This window comes from Aythya fuligula, chromosome 4, assembly GCF_009819795.1.
Source record: "Aythya fuligula isolate bAytFul2 chromosome 4, bAytFul2.pri, whole genome shotgun sequence".
In the NCBI taxonomy this organism is placed as follows: domain Eukaryota; kingdom Metazoa; phylum Chordata; class Aves; order Anseriformes; family Anatidae; genus Aythya; species Aythya fuligula.
In genome coordinates, this window is record NC_045562.1 from 14,379,158 (window position 1) to 14,395,918 (window position 16,761).

Here is a 16,761-nt window from a genome sequence, read left to right on the forward strand (position 1 = left end):
TAGTATAATTTGAGTGAAAAAGTAAACAACAACAGACTTACCCCATTTTTTGGGTAGGCTATCCATCCTAGATCCCCCATCACTGTGCGTGAGTCCAGTAAATTCACTGTAAATAAGAAAAAAACGTTAAGGAAAATGTATGCGTTACAAATTTTAGTAAACATTTCAAGATTTGGGTGGCTATAGTAAACAGGCCATTTATAATTAACCTCGGAAGTTGGATTTTTTGTGAAGCAGAACAACAAGACAACAACTCCTCTAACAATGAAGTCATACCCTTTGAGATCTACCCGTGAAACAAAGCTGCACATGCTCTGAACTTCTGCAAGAACCAGATTTAAGTTCTTGTGATCTGGTCTTTTGGGGAGGGGAACAACTATATACAAGACCGACAGTATATAGGTACACACAAATTCATACATCAAGGCTTATACCACACATTTCTTCTTTTAAGGTGGTAGAGTCTTTAACATAATCAGGCCTTTAAGACAAAAACAAAATGAGAAACAACGTGCAGGGCATCCTAGCTATTGTGGGTACAGCTTTTTGAGTATTTTATATGGCAATAGTACAGTATTTTCTTTCCCTCGCAAACTTTTCTAAGTCTTGACAACTTCATTATAACATATCCAAGGGATCATCATCTTTTCCACACAAAAATGCAGCATGGCTCTGTTAAGTCAGGTAAGCAATCAGCAAATGAGTTACATTAAAGAGCAATAAATTATTCCCAAGTTCATAATATTTTCCCTCATATTGCCTGAAGTACTCAGTACTCGAGGACAAAGTGTGAAATAATTAAAAAATAAATCCATATACAATTCAGCTGAGGAAAACTATGGCAGCTTTCAGTGCTGAGCTTCCCAGTGTCATCTCTTGTACCCAGGGCTTTAAATATCCAAGTTAAAAAACAGACTGAACCCACAGCTGTTATACAGAACCTCAGTCTAGGAGGAACTTTCTACTATAAAAGCACACAAATTCCTTCTTTGAACTACAACACGTGCTTCCAAGAGCATAATCGTCTGCATAACAAACTCACATTTTGAACCCATGTCCCTCCTGAGAAGGAACTCATTTCCCCAGCTCTTCAGTTCATGGTCTCCACTGTATGGATTCTTTAAAAATCCCACCAGAAGTTTTCAAAACCAGACTTTCACGACCTTCAAGCCCGTGTTGAGCTAGCCCGAGAGTAAGCTTGAAATGAGCAGAGGATGTTACATGCTCCTTTAGAAATTAAACCATTTATGTAGGTACTGGAAAATTGGTAGAGAAACAGTATGTCTGTACAAGTATACAGAATGGGAAGATCAATCCTCTTCCCTGGAACTCTTACAAGGTTTACTGGCAGTCTCTGCACAGCCGCACACCGGTGCAAACACCAGGCATACGGACCCTTACAGCAGCCCAGGTCATCCTGCTGCAATCACCATAGACAACATTAAAACGCTGCCCACTGAGTTCTCCAGGCATCATAATTACACTATTTGCAGGGTACCTGCTCGCTATAATAAGAACACGCCGATCGAGTTCCTGTAATTAGCATTCCGCTTCAAAGTGCCTTTTTCCCCTGATGAGTCAAAGGCCTAAATGTATGGAAGCATAAGGATTTAATAGCAAGCCGTATTAAATACTTAGGGGCAAGAGTGATAAAACGTGAAGTACATTATACCAAAATAAAAAGCATTGCTCCTTTCTAAGGTTAAAAATTAGTCCTCAGCCCTGGCATCAAACACTCGTAAAATATTTGTTTATCTTGATATTTGCAGCGGATGAATTATGAGTAGATCAATGCTATCACAGGGCATGTAGATGTTCTGCCATGTCTGCTGCTGCTTCTGAAACAGCAAACACAGCTGGGGGCTCACAATGCCACCAAATTAGAGGACATCCAGTCGAAACAACACTCGGGGATTTTACTGAAGTCTGTTCAAAATAAGGAAACAAAATCGGGTGGCTTTCCACCCCGCAGTCTAAGCAATGTAGAAGTATTGCTATCATCTCCCATTACACATGTCACCCCGTAGCAGCCAGCTCTTCCCCTCCTGAAGGTTCAGGTTCATTAATTTCTCCTGCTCCAGCTGAAGTCAAATATCAATACCCAGCTGCTCCTAAATCATACTGCGCTTTCTCCTTTTTAATGGGATAACAGGGGCGATCTTAAAATACTCCTTAAAGCAGGACACAAACAACACGTCCCATAATATACACATATACCATTTCAAACAGGAGGGGAAAGGGCTGCTGCTGCCAACAAAATGGCAGGATACCCAAATTCCTCCTAGTACAGTCGCTGTAATTAAACCATGCCGAGCAGTATATTCCTGTCCTAAGTTGCAATGGATGCAAAACAAGTATTGATCTACATTGTACAACTTAATTAAAACTTGTCCCGAAGATGCTGCTAATGAATGTAATTAGATGGTATGTTTGACGCCACCAAGTTCTTCATGACATGCTAATTAAGCAAAGAAGCAGAAAAAGTGCTTTTATTCAAACATCAGATCATAAAAAAAAGAACACGAGAAAACTAAATATTGAATTATCTTTCTATCAATGACAATTTTTAAATTGCTGTTATTAACTTCAATTTCAAAATAATTTTCTGCATATGAAAAGCTAACACAAGCCAGTCAGCTCCAACCCCAGTCAGGGGGAATTCTGCTATCGGTGAGTCAACCAACAGCGCTGAATGCTAAATCCCCAGTTAGAAAAGAGGCATTTCCTCTCTTTTTTTTTTCCAATAGGATTCTAAATAGAGAGAGACAAATAGGAAGGGATGAGATACACCTTTTGATGGGTGCACAGAAACACAAATTCACATGCCAGGAAAACAAAAGCCACCAGTGACTTGAAGCTATCCGTGTCTGGAGCACGTGTCTGCTGCAGTCACAGCAGACTCCCTGGCTGCCCCGTGGGCTTCTGCCCAGAGTTGCCTTCACAGCACATCTTCTAAAATACTGTACCGTATCGATCTGCTGAGGAGCTTATTTAGCTAGTAGTTATGCAAGATGGAAACGTTTTGCTTTCAGAATCCCCCAAATTCCCCGTACAAACAAACAAATCACCACTGCTCCATCCAGGTACGAGGCAGCTGCCTTTTCCCCATCAGCACCCCCCCCAGCCATCTCTGGCAAACCCTCAATTCCCTCACAGTACTGCCAGCTCCCAAACCCACCCCAATTTGGCCAGGCACCAGGCTGGAGCCCTGGTGACCCTGCTCCGATGCTGCGGCAGCTCCACGCACAAGAGGGACAACGCTGCTGGAAACCTTGCTGCTGCTGGACTGGTTTTCTCTTAAAAACTGCAGACTGGCCAGGCTGGGAGAGAAACAGCAGGCAAATGGCAGCCAAGCACACAGCTACCACATGGAAGGCCCTGCTTTAGCAGAGGATTTATAGAAGAGCTGCTGCCATCACAACGAGATGCTTGCACCGCTTACCATATGGCTGCCTGGGAAGCTGTTCTGCGCTGGAATAAAAAAGTAAAAAAGCTGAATCTCTCTGGTTTCACCCACAAAAAGGGAAAAAAAAAAAAAAAAAAGACTAGGGGTCTCAGGAGCAGCAGAAGCAGTTCTTCCCCATCAAACCCGAGACAACCAGCAGCAAACACTTGGCCATGGCTATCTGGTAGCTCAGGAAAACCTCCAGCTACATGCTTAAGGTTTATGTATTTTTGGAGGTCCAACGCCAGCTCCTGCACAGCTCAGGAGCCCTGGGCCAGCCCCAGTGCTGTAAGATACCCCACAGGCATAACCCAAAGCTGTACACACAGCCCTGGGGATGCAGGCAAGCTCATCCCACTGAAGAAGTCTCTCCAGAAACTGCTAGTGGCTCTGCCTGCCCCATAACCTTAAAAACCTCCAGAATAACAGAACTCATTTATTCCCACTTCCTCTCTCCTTGGCATCAGCGAGACGTGTCTGAACGAGCGAGAAACCTCAGAGCCCATAAGCACACTTAGCACCTGTATCTCTGCCAGAGCGCTTGCAGGAGCCACATGCATACATTCAAAAAATGTTTTTTTGCTCATCTCTACCGGCAGTGCATCCATCCCACAAGCCCTAATTATTTCTAATGCTCAGTCAAGGGGAACACAAAACCGCACAGATCTATATCATCATTAACTTCCATGCCTTCAGGGTAGGATAAATGATGATTAAGTCTAAAGTCATACCACAGCCTTTTTTTCTTCTTCCTTTTTTTTTTTTTTTTTTTTAATACAGAATAATAGCCAGGGGAATTTGCATACACTCTTGTTCTCAGACAGGCTGCTTACTACGGGTGAGCAATCAAGTTGGAATAAAACCAGAAGCGAGCTAAACCTTTGCCCTGAACTCTAGCTGGTGAATTAACAGCGTTTCTTCACTCACGGATCCCTAGCAGGCGATTGGACCTGACTTTTTACTCACATGTCCTCGTCGCACTCATACCACAGGCATTTAGCAGCTTCACCATGACGACACGAGGACTGTGGCTGGGGGGAAGCACACGAAATGCCAGAGCCGACAGCATTCAGCGCTGACCTCAGCCAACGCATCTGCCCACACGGCGCAGCGGCCCAGCTGGTGCTGCCACCCAAGACACGGAGCCACGTGGCAGCAGCAGATTGCACAGCCGAAAACAGGGCAGGTCTACCTCGACAGCACCACGGCTGGAGTTGGAGCCACCAGTTCATGGACTTCTGGTCACAGCACCTCAGTGGAAGGGCTCCTCCGGCTCTGGATCAGCCCAAGGAGCTGCAATTCCTCTGCTCCAGTTTCAGGCAGGGAAAGGAAACAACCTGGAAAACAAAAATCCCCCAACCACCAGGATAAAAGTGCTCGCGATCCTGCCAGCCACACATCCTCAGGCCATGCTGGCATCCAAGGATCCACCAGGAAAACGTTCATGGCTCAACCTGGGGAAAAGTCTCCGCAGGCATACCAAGGACTCAATCCTTCTGGGCTGCAACAGTCTTTGAGCTGATTTCCAGTAAATCCTTATACATCAGCACCAGTTGCAACCCAAAGTTAACCACGAGGCATACCCTAGTGAAGTTATTCATGCCAAATCACTCCAGAACAGGCAGAATGGTCAAGACAGCATGAACTGATAGATTTTACATCAGGAAGCCATAAAGCCATATGAAACTTTTTTTTTTTATTTATTTATTTGACTGAAATAAAACTAAAGTAAGAGGAAAAAAGTATCTTTGACCAAATCGATACCCCATCACAACATGAACGGGAGTGAAGAAACCTTCACTTAGAGCCTGAATAAATATTTCAAAACATCGCATCGTTTCATACCTAGCACGTTCCTGAAGAAAGACACTTGAATGAAAATGTTTTTGTTTTAAGAAGCTGAAACAAAACACCGCTTTAATACATTTGTTATTAATTCAACAGGAATCCAAGCCCTGTTTTCAGTAACCTGTGTCTGAACTCCTGCATGAAAAAAGGTGCGAATCCAGTGAGTGGCTCCTGCATCCTCAAGGCTCCTGCATCCTGCAGCTCCTGGCCTCCTCTGCACAGCCCTCCAGGCATCGCAGCCTTCCCACCCAGCCCGCTGCCTCTGCTCTCCTCTCTCCCTGAGCCCAAGGCAGGGGGCACGGCTGCCAAACACATCACTTCTGCCTGAGCTGCTTTCTCCTCCTCCTGCGTACCTCCCCGGCCCTCCTCCCGTGCTCCTGGAGTCCACAGCACTACCAAGGCACGCCAACTGCAAAGGACTCTCCATCATCATGAGTCAAAGTTTTTCTGCTTCATCAATCTTCGCCGCTTTTATCGCGGTGTTGTTGCCATTCATTTCCCAACTGTTTTCCCTGTTGTGCCAAGTATTTCTTCAAAAAGTATAAATCCAAGGCACTCCAACAAGTGACAAGTCAAAAATAATCCGAGAAAGCAAAAACAAATGAAGAAATAAAACTCCTGAAAGAAATCAAAGCCATCAGGAAACAGATGTTTTGTATTAATTAGCTACACTGAGTTGAGACCAAAAAAATAAGCAGGCAAGAGCCTCGGAAACATTTCCATCAGTGGAAACCAAGCTAGAGTAGAGTGCAAGCTGTAGCAGTACCTATTATTTATAGCCCACTGGAGGAAGAAAAAATACACTACTTAATGAACTTGCAAACTAATATTAACTGCAGATTTATATTTTATTATGTTGGCTTCGTTCTGCTTTTAGTTTTCTCATGATTCCCTTTTATAGCAAGTGCCAAAATGCTAGAATCTGCATCGCAGATCCATAGGTTTTTAAGGCCAGATGGACAACTGCAATCATAACACTGGCCAGGAAATTTTACTCGGTGTCTTTTGCATCATGCCTGTAATTTCTGTTTGAACATACTGTTTACAAGGGGGGCAAGACTGCCTTTGGTCAAAGCTCTTTGGGTTGGCTGCATTTTTTCCGCAGGCACAACACTGGCCATAGCACCTGGGTGTGGGACCAGAGGCACACTTCATGACTGGACCCATTAAAACAAACAGAAAAGTACCATTTTTCTCCCCTTTCAAGGATTTGCTCTCGAGACAAGAGGCAGTTGTTTATTCCACCCACCATACTTAACAGAAGTGGTCAGAAAGATTATTTATTTGACTCCAAAGTGCCTGGAAACTTCCAGTATAGTTTGCCACACTCACAGCTCTCTGGAGCAAGAAAACACCAGTGCTGCCTGCAGACCCCACTCCCAAGGTATCTGCAAGTGGCTGAAGGACACAACCAGTTTCCCTCAGACCCTCCTTAAAGCAAGCACCTTATTAAGCACACAAATGAAGGCCTAAAATCCCAACAGATTCCCAGTGCAGTCAAACCACCTGCTGGCAGCGCTGAAACGCGCCCTCGTGCTCATCCCTAAATCAGCACGCCACCAGCTAAAAGCAGGCTGAGCTCTGGCCTCACAAAGGGTCCTCCAAGGCACAGGCATCAATCCTGTTACACTTCTAACTAAACTCAGCAAAGGGAAAGAAACTCACCAGGCACATCCAGAGTTGTCAAGGCTGTCAGCTTTCACTACCAGTGGACTTGCAAGACCTCACTGTCCGGCACCAATAAAGCCTTCCTGTTGACAATAATGACTACTCTGCTGCCACTGAGTTCGCTCAAGTAGAAAAAAGGGAACTGACATAATGCTTAGATAGCATTCGGGAGCAAAAAAATGTTTAAGATGATCTATTGGCTTTTCAGGGGGCTGACAGTTTATCCCTTCTGCTTCAGAAGAGGGTAGAGGCTGCTAGTGGGAAGAGCACGCTGCCAACACATTTTAGGAAGAAACTGTGTTTGAACATTAGCAGAGCGAAGGTGGATAAACTGAAATGACTAGATTCTGGAGAAATTAACTTAAAGGCAAATATGCAGATAATTTCAAGTAGTTTCACCGTTTTGGCACATGCAAAGCAGTCAGAAACTGACAGAAGTCCACCCAGAAACATCCTGAAATGCACATTACTGATCCTGAATAATTAATTTACTCCCAAATGTTTCTCTACCCCCTCAGGGGGCTACGAAGTTCAAACTTGTTCTGAATTTCTCCTTACAATAAGGGATCTGAATTAGAGAACCTAGGAGTTAACATTTCAGAAAACACCTTGGTGCTGCCCACCACACCTCAGTGTAGCAGCTGGCACAAAATCCTGCAACCCCAGGGTCCTGCTTTCTCTTCTACAGGCTCCCTGGGTGACCTAGGGTAAATCCCAAGGGATTTACATGCCTGAATCCCACACTGCACATCTGAAAATACCTGCTTGGCCTCCTAAACCTGGCTCTTAACCTCCCTGGGTAAGCCTGTTTCCTCTCCACACACACCCCCAGGCACAGCTTGCTCTGCCCAGGAGCACACAACCTCAACCCTGAGGATGCTCAGGAGCTTGAGGGAGGGAAGAACAGGGACAGGAGTTACCCTGTCAGCCTCAGAGCTGCCAGGAGCAGTTCCCCATGACACTACATGCTGCCTCACCTCCTCCAGGAGAGCTGTCCCATCCAGCCAGCTCCTGGCCACCTGAGCAGCTCAACCTGCTCAAAGTCCTCCTTGCAGACCTCCTGCACGACTCAAATCCCATCACAGCATCCCCAGCAAGACTGCCACGGGATGCGCTGAAGCCCCAACACGCTTTTTCTGTCCCAAAGCACATTTAGTCCTGTTTCCAAAGAGCAGAGGCAGGACGGCTGTGCTCACACGCACAGCACAGCACCCTCACCCACAGCAGGCAACAAGCCATCAGCCCTCTGCAAGCAGCCACCCCACGACCCCTCCTGAACCCAGAAGTCGAGCGCTGCGAGGCCGTGCTCCTGTCCCCTCCTGCCCAGCTTCCTCGCAGGAGAGAGGGATAATTGCTCCCTACCTCCACCAGGATAAGCACATTAAGCCTTCGGAGGGACTCAGATACCGCACTGGCCAAAGCCACAGCAAATACCAGAGCTGAGACTGTAAAAGAGAATAATAGGTCAAGAAGACAACTAAAAGGGTAACAAATCCCTACGGACCTCAGCTGCCGAGAGCCTGGTGCTCGAGTCTGCCGATACAGCTGGCTGGAAAAGCTGCTGGGGCACCAAAGGGCTGCACTTGAACAAAATCTGTCACCTTCGTGTCCTGCCAGCCAGAGAGGAGGTGAGGGACATGCACGATGTGAGCAGAGGGCAATTCATCTCTCAGCTCTGTTCGTGCCAAAAAAAATGAGACATCTTAAGTACAAAACGTATTTTCAAAGAAAAAATGAATGCTAATTTAAAATACACAGCAATTTTACTAAAGCGATCAAAGAAAATGAGTTTTGCAAAAAATTGAAAAAATTGCTCATTGCAGCACAATCATTAACTTCCTAACATTAGTTTTTTCTATATTTATCAATACTGAGTAAAGAAATATTTCCAGTGCCAGCTCACTCAGGCTGAACTCAGGCCCCACAGCTCACTAATCCTTATGGCCTGCGAGGAAGGCACTCTTGACAGAAATTTCAGTTCTGTTTAGATGGTTTACTATAAGCACAAAGGTTTTTTTCTACTTCTTTTTGAAGCCTTTTTAATGGATCGCAGCCTGAGCACCCACTGAAAAGCTGCATGAAATGTCTTCCACAGAAGTGAGCACTTGATAACAGAAATTCACTACTTCTACCAAAATGAAGTTTGTGCCTTTTTTTTTTTTTTTAAAACATCCCTTTCTCCCTTGGGAAAAAAAAAAAAAAAATCGCTTTCTTCTTTCCAGGCAGGGTCTCAATTTTCTGACATCCCTTAGCCATGGCTAAAGCTCACCTCTATTCACCAGAACAATGGAGCACTCGCTAAAAGCTTGCTTTCAACTCCAAGCCATATGAGCTGGGGGGTCCAGCAGCCCCACTTCCATTCCAGACCCCAAATACAACAGCATCCAGCACCACTGCTCAGCTGAGGGATTCCTGCTGCTCCTTCTCGGGCTGGGGACTCCGCAGTGGCTCAGCACATGATGGAAGCAAGGATTTCTGCAGAAGCAACATGGAAATCCTCAGGACAGTAAAGCAGCTAGATCAGAGAGCGAGGCACCATGTAACGAACTGCCCTGGCTCTGCAATTTCTGGAAGATTTGACGAAATCCTGCTCCTACCTTCCCTCTCATGGCTTGCTACAAAACGCATTGTTTGTTTGCAGTAAGTACACATTTCGTTACGGGTGAGATCTCGCTTTCTTATTTCACAGCAACAGAAGAGCAGACGTGGAGATGGACGGCGCGTTGGAGCCAAAAGCGTTAGGTAACTGTGGGAGAGATCACGGAGGAGGGGGAAGAAGCTGTCAGACAAGCCCACTAGCTGTTCTCCTTCCCCCATGGTACCTGTCAGTTTATCCATCTGTAAATTGATTTGCAAATAGCTGCTTTATACATCAAATTATGGTGTCAAACATTTACCATGCTATAAGCTGACGGTCTGTCAGTGGCTCCGTTTAAGACAGTTTGCTTGTTTTCCACTATTTATTACATTTTTTAAAATATGCCTCAAAAAGAAATAGGTACTATATTGAAGTCAATTTTTGCTATTGTTTATTTCCCTTTTTTTCCAACATGTGTCATTAGGCAGCAATGCTTTTAGTCATGTACTAGAAAGTGCTGCGTTTCAAATGCTGTTTTTACTGTCAAAAGGATAGCAGTTCCCATTATAAAATCATGACAGAGCCATTCTGAACCTCTTGAAAAGGCATACATCACATCAGCCTGATCCCAAAAAGACCATTAGACATGAGCTGTCCCTCCTCATTCCAGTAATTCCACTGCAGTAAATTTGAAAGTTAATGGGATTACTCCTATGAGTAAAATAGGTGCACAGCACCAAGGCTACACACTAACGTTACGGTAAGTGTATAGGGGATGGTTCCAATACACAAAAAGAACAAATCCCTCCTCAAAAAGTCCTTATAAAGCACTGCTGATGGGCTGAAACGCTTCCAAGATGAACAATTCTGCATACTCAACATAACTGCTTGCTAGCAGCACTCAGGACCTACAGAATCACAAAAAAATACAATAGTTGAAGCACACGAAGCCAAGCCAGTAGGAGAAACATAAGAAATGTCTCATATTTATTTCTACCCAAAGCATTAGGCTGATTGAAATAGACTGATAGGAAAATGAGGAGCATCTTCACACCTACTTCTACCAAACATGTGAAATCCTCCATGAAAAGGGACTTCATTCATCTTTAACAATCAACATTGTTATACCTAAATAGGCATTTGTGTGGTGTTCCATGACAGAAATGAGACATTGCCCCAAAACAAAACACGCTTGAGTCAACATACTTCAAACATGGAGGCTCGTTCCATGCTCCGCCATGAATAATCTGCAAATTATAACCTTCCTCTATGTTTGCCTGTACCGGACCCACCCCTTTAATTGTATTCATTTATTCAAATTAAAAATGATACATGAAGACAAACCGAGCTTCAAAAATTCCCACAAGAATTCAGAGGAGGAGGATTGAATGCAGGAGCTTACAAGCAGAAGGCTATTCTTCAGCTCAAGTCCCTGAAACAAATGCAACACATATTACAAAGTCACATTGGCTTTGCCTTCCTCACCTTTGTCTAAGTCACAGCCATTATTTCAAACCATATTTCTTTTCATCTGCTTTCACAATATACCCTGTTGGAACAGCGCTGCCTCCTCAAAAGCCCTGAAATTAAATATTCCTTTTTATTTAATGACAATTATGCTCACATGTTATTGAGCTACTCTGTTACAAGAAATCAGAAGATGCAATGTATCCCATTCTTTTAAAAATGAACTCCATCCTTTTAAAAATTTGCCCACATGACACTGTCTAAGGTCATCTGGGTGATTTCCAAACCAATCCAAACCCACAAGCGACGTGTAACAAATCATGCTGAAGTTGGGGCTGGTGCTAGGGGTCTTTAGACAATTCTTTCGTTCATTCTGTGTTTTGCCTAAATAATATACAAAAGCCACTTCCCAAGCCCTGGCACTTCCACCAGAATGATTTAAAACGTGCATTTTTAAACCAAAGGAGGTGCAGGAAACCCATTCGGATATTCCAGGGCTGTCTCTTGTGCCTGTGACAGGTCAGAAGTTGCTGCCAGCAGAAAAAAAAAATAAAATAAGAGATACAGCCCACACAGGAAATCTATTCGGGTTTACCCACTGTCACTTCAAAATTACAAGGCTCCCATAAATATACAGCTCAGGTAATTGCAGTATCAACAGTGCTTCAGACGGGGAGGGGGGAAGCAATGTATTTCCGATTGTTATCACAACACCCAAACGCATTTTATTTCTGCAAGGAAACGTTTGATCAAACGCGATGGTAACTGGAGGGCAGCAGTTCCCTGCACATTTTCAGAGGTGATGCATTTGAAAGTAACAAACCCCTCGTGAAATTCTGGCGTTTCAAAATTCTGCAGTATTCTCATGGTACAACGTGGAATATTTTCACAGTGATAAATTTCTGAATTTGTAAAAAATAATTTAAAAAATTAAAAAAAAAAAAAAAAAAAAAAACAGTCAAAGGGAAGAAGGAAAACTCTGATTCCAATGAATGAACTCTGCTGAAGAGTTACAAATAACGGCTAAACAATACCTGGAACATGAAATAGCACTGAGCATTCATCCTTCAAGGCATATTTTGCTTTTGATACATAGCCTGAGAAAAGGCAACTGAAATAAAAATTGCTTTTATTTCCCTTTCATAGAGAAACCTGGCAGAAATTCAATTCAGTTTCCCCAATGTATATTCTAAAATCTATAACTGGAGATATCTAACATTTACAATATAGGCTAGGCACTCAATACTTCCCCATAAAAATGGCAGAAGCTTCAGAAACTCAGCTGTGCTTTCCAAAAGCTATTTCCATGCTACGGAACCCAAACACTGAATTTACTTTCCTCCCCTCCAAATCTTAACCTAGATTTTTTTAGAGTGCTTTCCCCTAAGTCTCTCTCCACTAGAGGGTAAAACAGAAATTCAGGCACTGTGAATTGTTAACGGCACGTATCTTATCCTACAACATCACTGCGTATTACAGTAAGATTTAGAGAAATAAACGTGACACAGAGCGTAAGAAAATAGTAATTATGAGAATTTACCATCCTCTATGCAACTACATGTGTTAGGTACCAATACAGCACAAGTTATCAGCTAGGTGTTTTTTTAACCACGGCGAGTAAGATGAGGGCACACAACGAGACCCAGGAAAACCAAGACAAGCAACTTTTAAAAGCATTCACAGTTCTGAGACGGCTCCCTCCATCCAAGCACAAGCAAAGTTTCCGACCAGCTGAATGTGACAACTGACCCCAGGGGAGGATCTCTCTCTACGGGGCCTGAAAGCAGCCTGGGTTTGAACTTTTCAAACCCAAATCAGTGACAAGCGGCAGCGGCAGACGGCGAGGCGGGCTGGCTTCAGTGTCTGAGGTTTCTCTCTCATGCAGTCGGATTCACACACTGCAGGGTGAGCCGTTCCCAGAAGCAGAGCCGCTCGGTTGTAATTGGCAAAGGAGACATGCTGCGAGAAGCACTTGTCAAATAATGCTTGTTTACAAATAAATCTCCTAGCAGCAAAGGACAGCAGCTATCGAGCAAGTTCAGGTCCACAGTCAGACCCCCCCCGCCACCACCAGCAGGGTTTTTAGCTTTGCATTTACTGAAGAGACAGAAATTAGAGAGCGGCAGTCAGAAAAGCAGGAGGAGAGAGACCGCGAAGCAAACGCTCACGCTGCTAATCATCGCTGTAACGTTCCCCCGCAACCTCCCTGTAAAGATGCCACTGAGCCAGTTTGCTCAGCAGTTTCATTAATCGTTTCCAGCCCTGCTTCCTATGCACGCCGCCTGCCCGCTAGCGCAGAGGCACCTCTGCGCTCGGGGAACGGTCCCGCTGACTTGGGCAGCACCGTCTGCATTTTCCAAAAAAATGGAAAAGATGCCCGAAACGGGGCCCTGAGCATCCCTCAGCCCCTCGGCACCGCGTCAGGGAGCAGGGGAAGGTGCAGGATGGGGAAGAGGGAGGCTAGCGATGAGAAGCGCCTGCCACAAGCAGCCTCCTGGGCCATCGCTCCCAGGGGTGAAATCACCCAAAAACCACATGGGGGCAGAAGGATCGGGCCCACCTCTACCTCAAACCGAGGCGAAGCCAAAGCTCGGCATCTCTGCAGGCAGCAGAGCGGCATCTTCCCCTCCCTTTACTTTTGGGAAGCCGCGACCCGCATCGTTTGCGCTCCCCGGAACACATCGCAGCTCGCTGCTCACCGCCGGCCACATCGCTGAGGCTCTGGCCAGCGTTGTCCTGCACCCTCTGAAGGAGTTTCACAAATAATTACAGAAAAAAAACAAAAGGAAAAAGGAAAAAAAACAGCCTGTGACGAGCAAGCAGCATCCCTTCAGGATGCTCAACTTCCCCGTCCACCGCTTCCACCTCGCAGCCTGCCGTGAATGCGAAATATTTATGTTGTAAAGATTCAAGCAGCGCCCAAACTGGGTAGAGGGGAAGGAGACAAGTCCAATTTGGAAGCCTGGCAGTGGCCGTGCCAGGCAGGGCAGCCGATCACACGCTTTTTGCCCTCTGTCTCCCCACCACCATCCCCAGCTCTGAACGCACCGAGGGCGCGCACCGCAGCCCCCCAACCCTCGGAGCCTCACCGAGACACCCGTGCAAGCCCCCCAAAAACAAACCCCAGCAGCTGCAGCCCTACAAACACACACACACACACACACCACCACCACCACCCTCCACCCCCGACGGCCCTGCCCCGCTCACCCTCGCTGCCGGGGCTGGCCAGCAGGCTCCGGAGCGCTGCGCACAGCAGCAGCAGCAGCAGCAGGCACGTCCAGCCGGGAGCCGGCGCCCCAGCGCGGCCAGCCCAGCCGCCACCGCCCCGCAGCCCCATCCCGCAGCCCCTCACTCAGCGCATGGGGCCGCGGGTGCTTCTCCCCCACCCCACCCGACCACCACCACCAGCACCACCCCGACCCCTTCCCCTCCCTCCCCGGCGCTGCCCCAGCTCGGGTCGGGATGGGACGGGGCGGGCTGGCAGCGCGGCTCGGCTCCGCTCCGCTCCCGTCCAGCCGCCGCCGCCGCCGCGACTGGGGAAGGGAACCGGGGGCGGGGACGGGGGAGGCGGCCCCGAGCCGCCGCCGCCACAGCCACAGCCGCGGAGCCGCCCCTGACGGGGCGGACCCCGCCGCCACCGCCCTGAGGGGGGCCCTGAAATGGCGGCCACGCTGCCTGTGCCCGGCCCGGGCTGCCCCAAAGGGGTGTGAGGTTGGTGTGTGTCCCCCCACACCTCTCCCTGAGATCCCACACCACAGCCTCAAGGGGTGCAGCCGGCCCCAGGCACACTGGGAGGTCGCACTCCTCGCCCCACAGAAGGGGAGGCTGCGATTTTAGGGTTGTCGCCACATCTGTGGTTGTCCCCACGCAGGAGAAGCTCAAGCAGCGTGAACTTTGTGGTGAAGCTGGTACCCAGCTGACAGGCCGAAGGGGAGCTGCAGGTGTGTGCTGCTGCCGCCTTCGGAGCACAGCTGTAATCCTGCGTGGTTTTGGGGGAAAAAGTTGTCGCCGGGTTTTGCTCAGCAGAGCCCTAGTTGTCACTCTCGCCTCATCGTCCTCAAAATAAATAAATAATCAGAAATTGACTGCTGGATGTTTATTCAGTTCCTCACTGGAGCCAAGAGCCCTCGAGGAGACTTCCCTCCAGATAAGTGAATGAAGACAAAATTGAGCCTGGTAGCTGCACAAGCAACGAAGTTAAGGGGTGATCTCCTCCATTTCACTGTGCTGTCTGTAGGTACGCTTGTCAAAATACCTCCACACCACTGCCCTGCCTCAGCTCCTGCATTTCAGCTAGGCCAGTGTTGTCCAAATCGCAGCATTTACAAGTCCATGCTGGCCCTAGCAAAGTTAGAGACTATTCTCTTTCGTTTCCCCAGCACCAAGATTTTGTTCATATTAGAAAGGCAGTAAGTGAAGACTGAGTACCTGCAAAGGTATTCTGAGCAAGGCTCCCCCCACGAGGCAAGTTTCAGGTTCAGGACTGAAAAAATAAGAATAAAAAAAATGCAAATTACATTATGAAACACCTAAACAAAGGCAGAATTAAAAGGAGACCTAAATGCCCAGTTTTCCATGTCCTGTCTTTAACCAGGAACTTCCGATCACACAGAGCTCTCTACATTGGCAATGCTCACTTTTTCCTCTTGGCCCTAGCACCATATACAAACCTCAGCTATTGCCAAAATATAAACATAGTCCTGGACTGTATCATGCATGTTATTTTTCTACAGCATTTGCTCCTGATGCAAGAGGATTCTGTGCATCACAAGTTATTCAACATTTGTACTGCCACCAGGAGGACAAGGAAGGGGCTTTGCTTTACAACATGAAGTGCGTAGCTGAAGCTGCCAGCCAAACGAAATGCATGGCATGCATCTGTTTACAGCAGTGAATCAGATCTTCACTATTCAAGTATTCCACTAATCTGTAGTTCAAAAGGACGAAGGTAATGCTGGGAGTAGTCTGATGGCAAAAGCTGCATGGCCAGATCCTCAGCTGGGATAAATTGCCATGACAAGGAACATTCGACCCCAGCCCTGCGTCAGATTTCAGATGGGAATAGCTCCGTGTGGAATACTCACGTCTAGGGCATGAAGAAGCACTGGTAAGTTTTACCCCCACACCACACCCAGAAATCACAAAAAAGGAGGAAAATGTCCTCAGAAACAGCATCTTGCTAGCATATTCAACAGGATCAGATGGCAAAGGAAAAAAAAAAAAAAAGTCAAGCTTGATGGGAGCTTCTACCAATTGAGGGGCAAGACAAGTGTTTGTTTTTTTTTTTTTTTAAACATAATTTTATGTGGCAAACTTGTTTGCTCCCCATTTTCAGCTGCTGTTTGACAGTTGTTAACTGCTGTTTGGACTAGCAGGCTTATAATTCAGAGGCATTTCAGATGATATGTGACATTTTAATTTTCTAGGAAACACTGAGATGAGCTTCATATGATTCATAACCTATTTAAGAACAGCCACCTTGTTCTAGGTTTCAGCATCGCTGCCATTTTTTAATATTATTATTCTGCAGGAAACCAGCTCTTATTCCAAGATATGTGGTTTGTTTTTCATCCTTCCGGTGGCACAGGAAGAGTGTCTCAACCTCATTTCCCAGGTTGTCATTGAGTACTGCTAAAAAAAAAAAAATAATAATACAGCGTTATAAAGTGATTGCCTCATTCCCTAGTGGAAACTTTTGCAACTTTATGTACTATCTCGTGGATTGTGTTTGGTGGAGCTCTGTCTTCCACAAACG

The 16,761-nt window shown here is 46.3% G+C and overlaps 1 protein-coding gene across 7 annotated transcripts in view; it reads right to left on the reverse strand.

The window, feature by feature from the left end:
• The window catches only part of EPHA5 (EPH receptor A5), a 189,610-nt gene extending 175,297 nt beyond the window's left edge, over positions 1 to 14,313 (reverse strand). For 4 of the 7 annotated variants that reach the window (XM_032186378.1, XM_032186376.1, XM_032186377.1 and 1 more), the window contains exons 1-2: positions 14,214 to 14,313; positions 42 to 106 (exon numbers count right to left, since the gene is read on the reverse strand). In XM_032186378.1, coding sequence (XP_032042269.1) covers positions 42 to 80 — 39 coding nt within the window. In that variant the 5' untranslated portion in view covers positions 81 to 106; positions 14,214 to 14,313. The remainder of the gene's footprint in view (positions 1 to 41; positions 107 to 14,213) is intronic. The other 3 variants (XR_004253209.1, XM_032186374.1, XM_032186373.1) reach the window with 1 other exon arrangement.
• Positions 14,314 to 16,761: the final 2,448 nt, after the last annotated feature.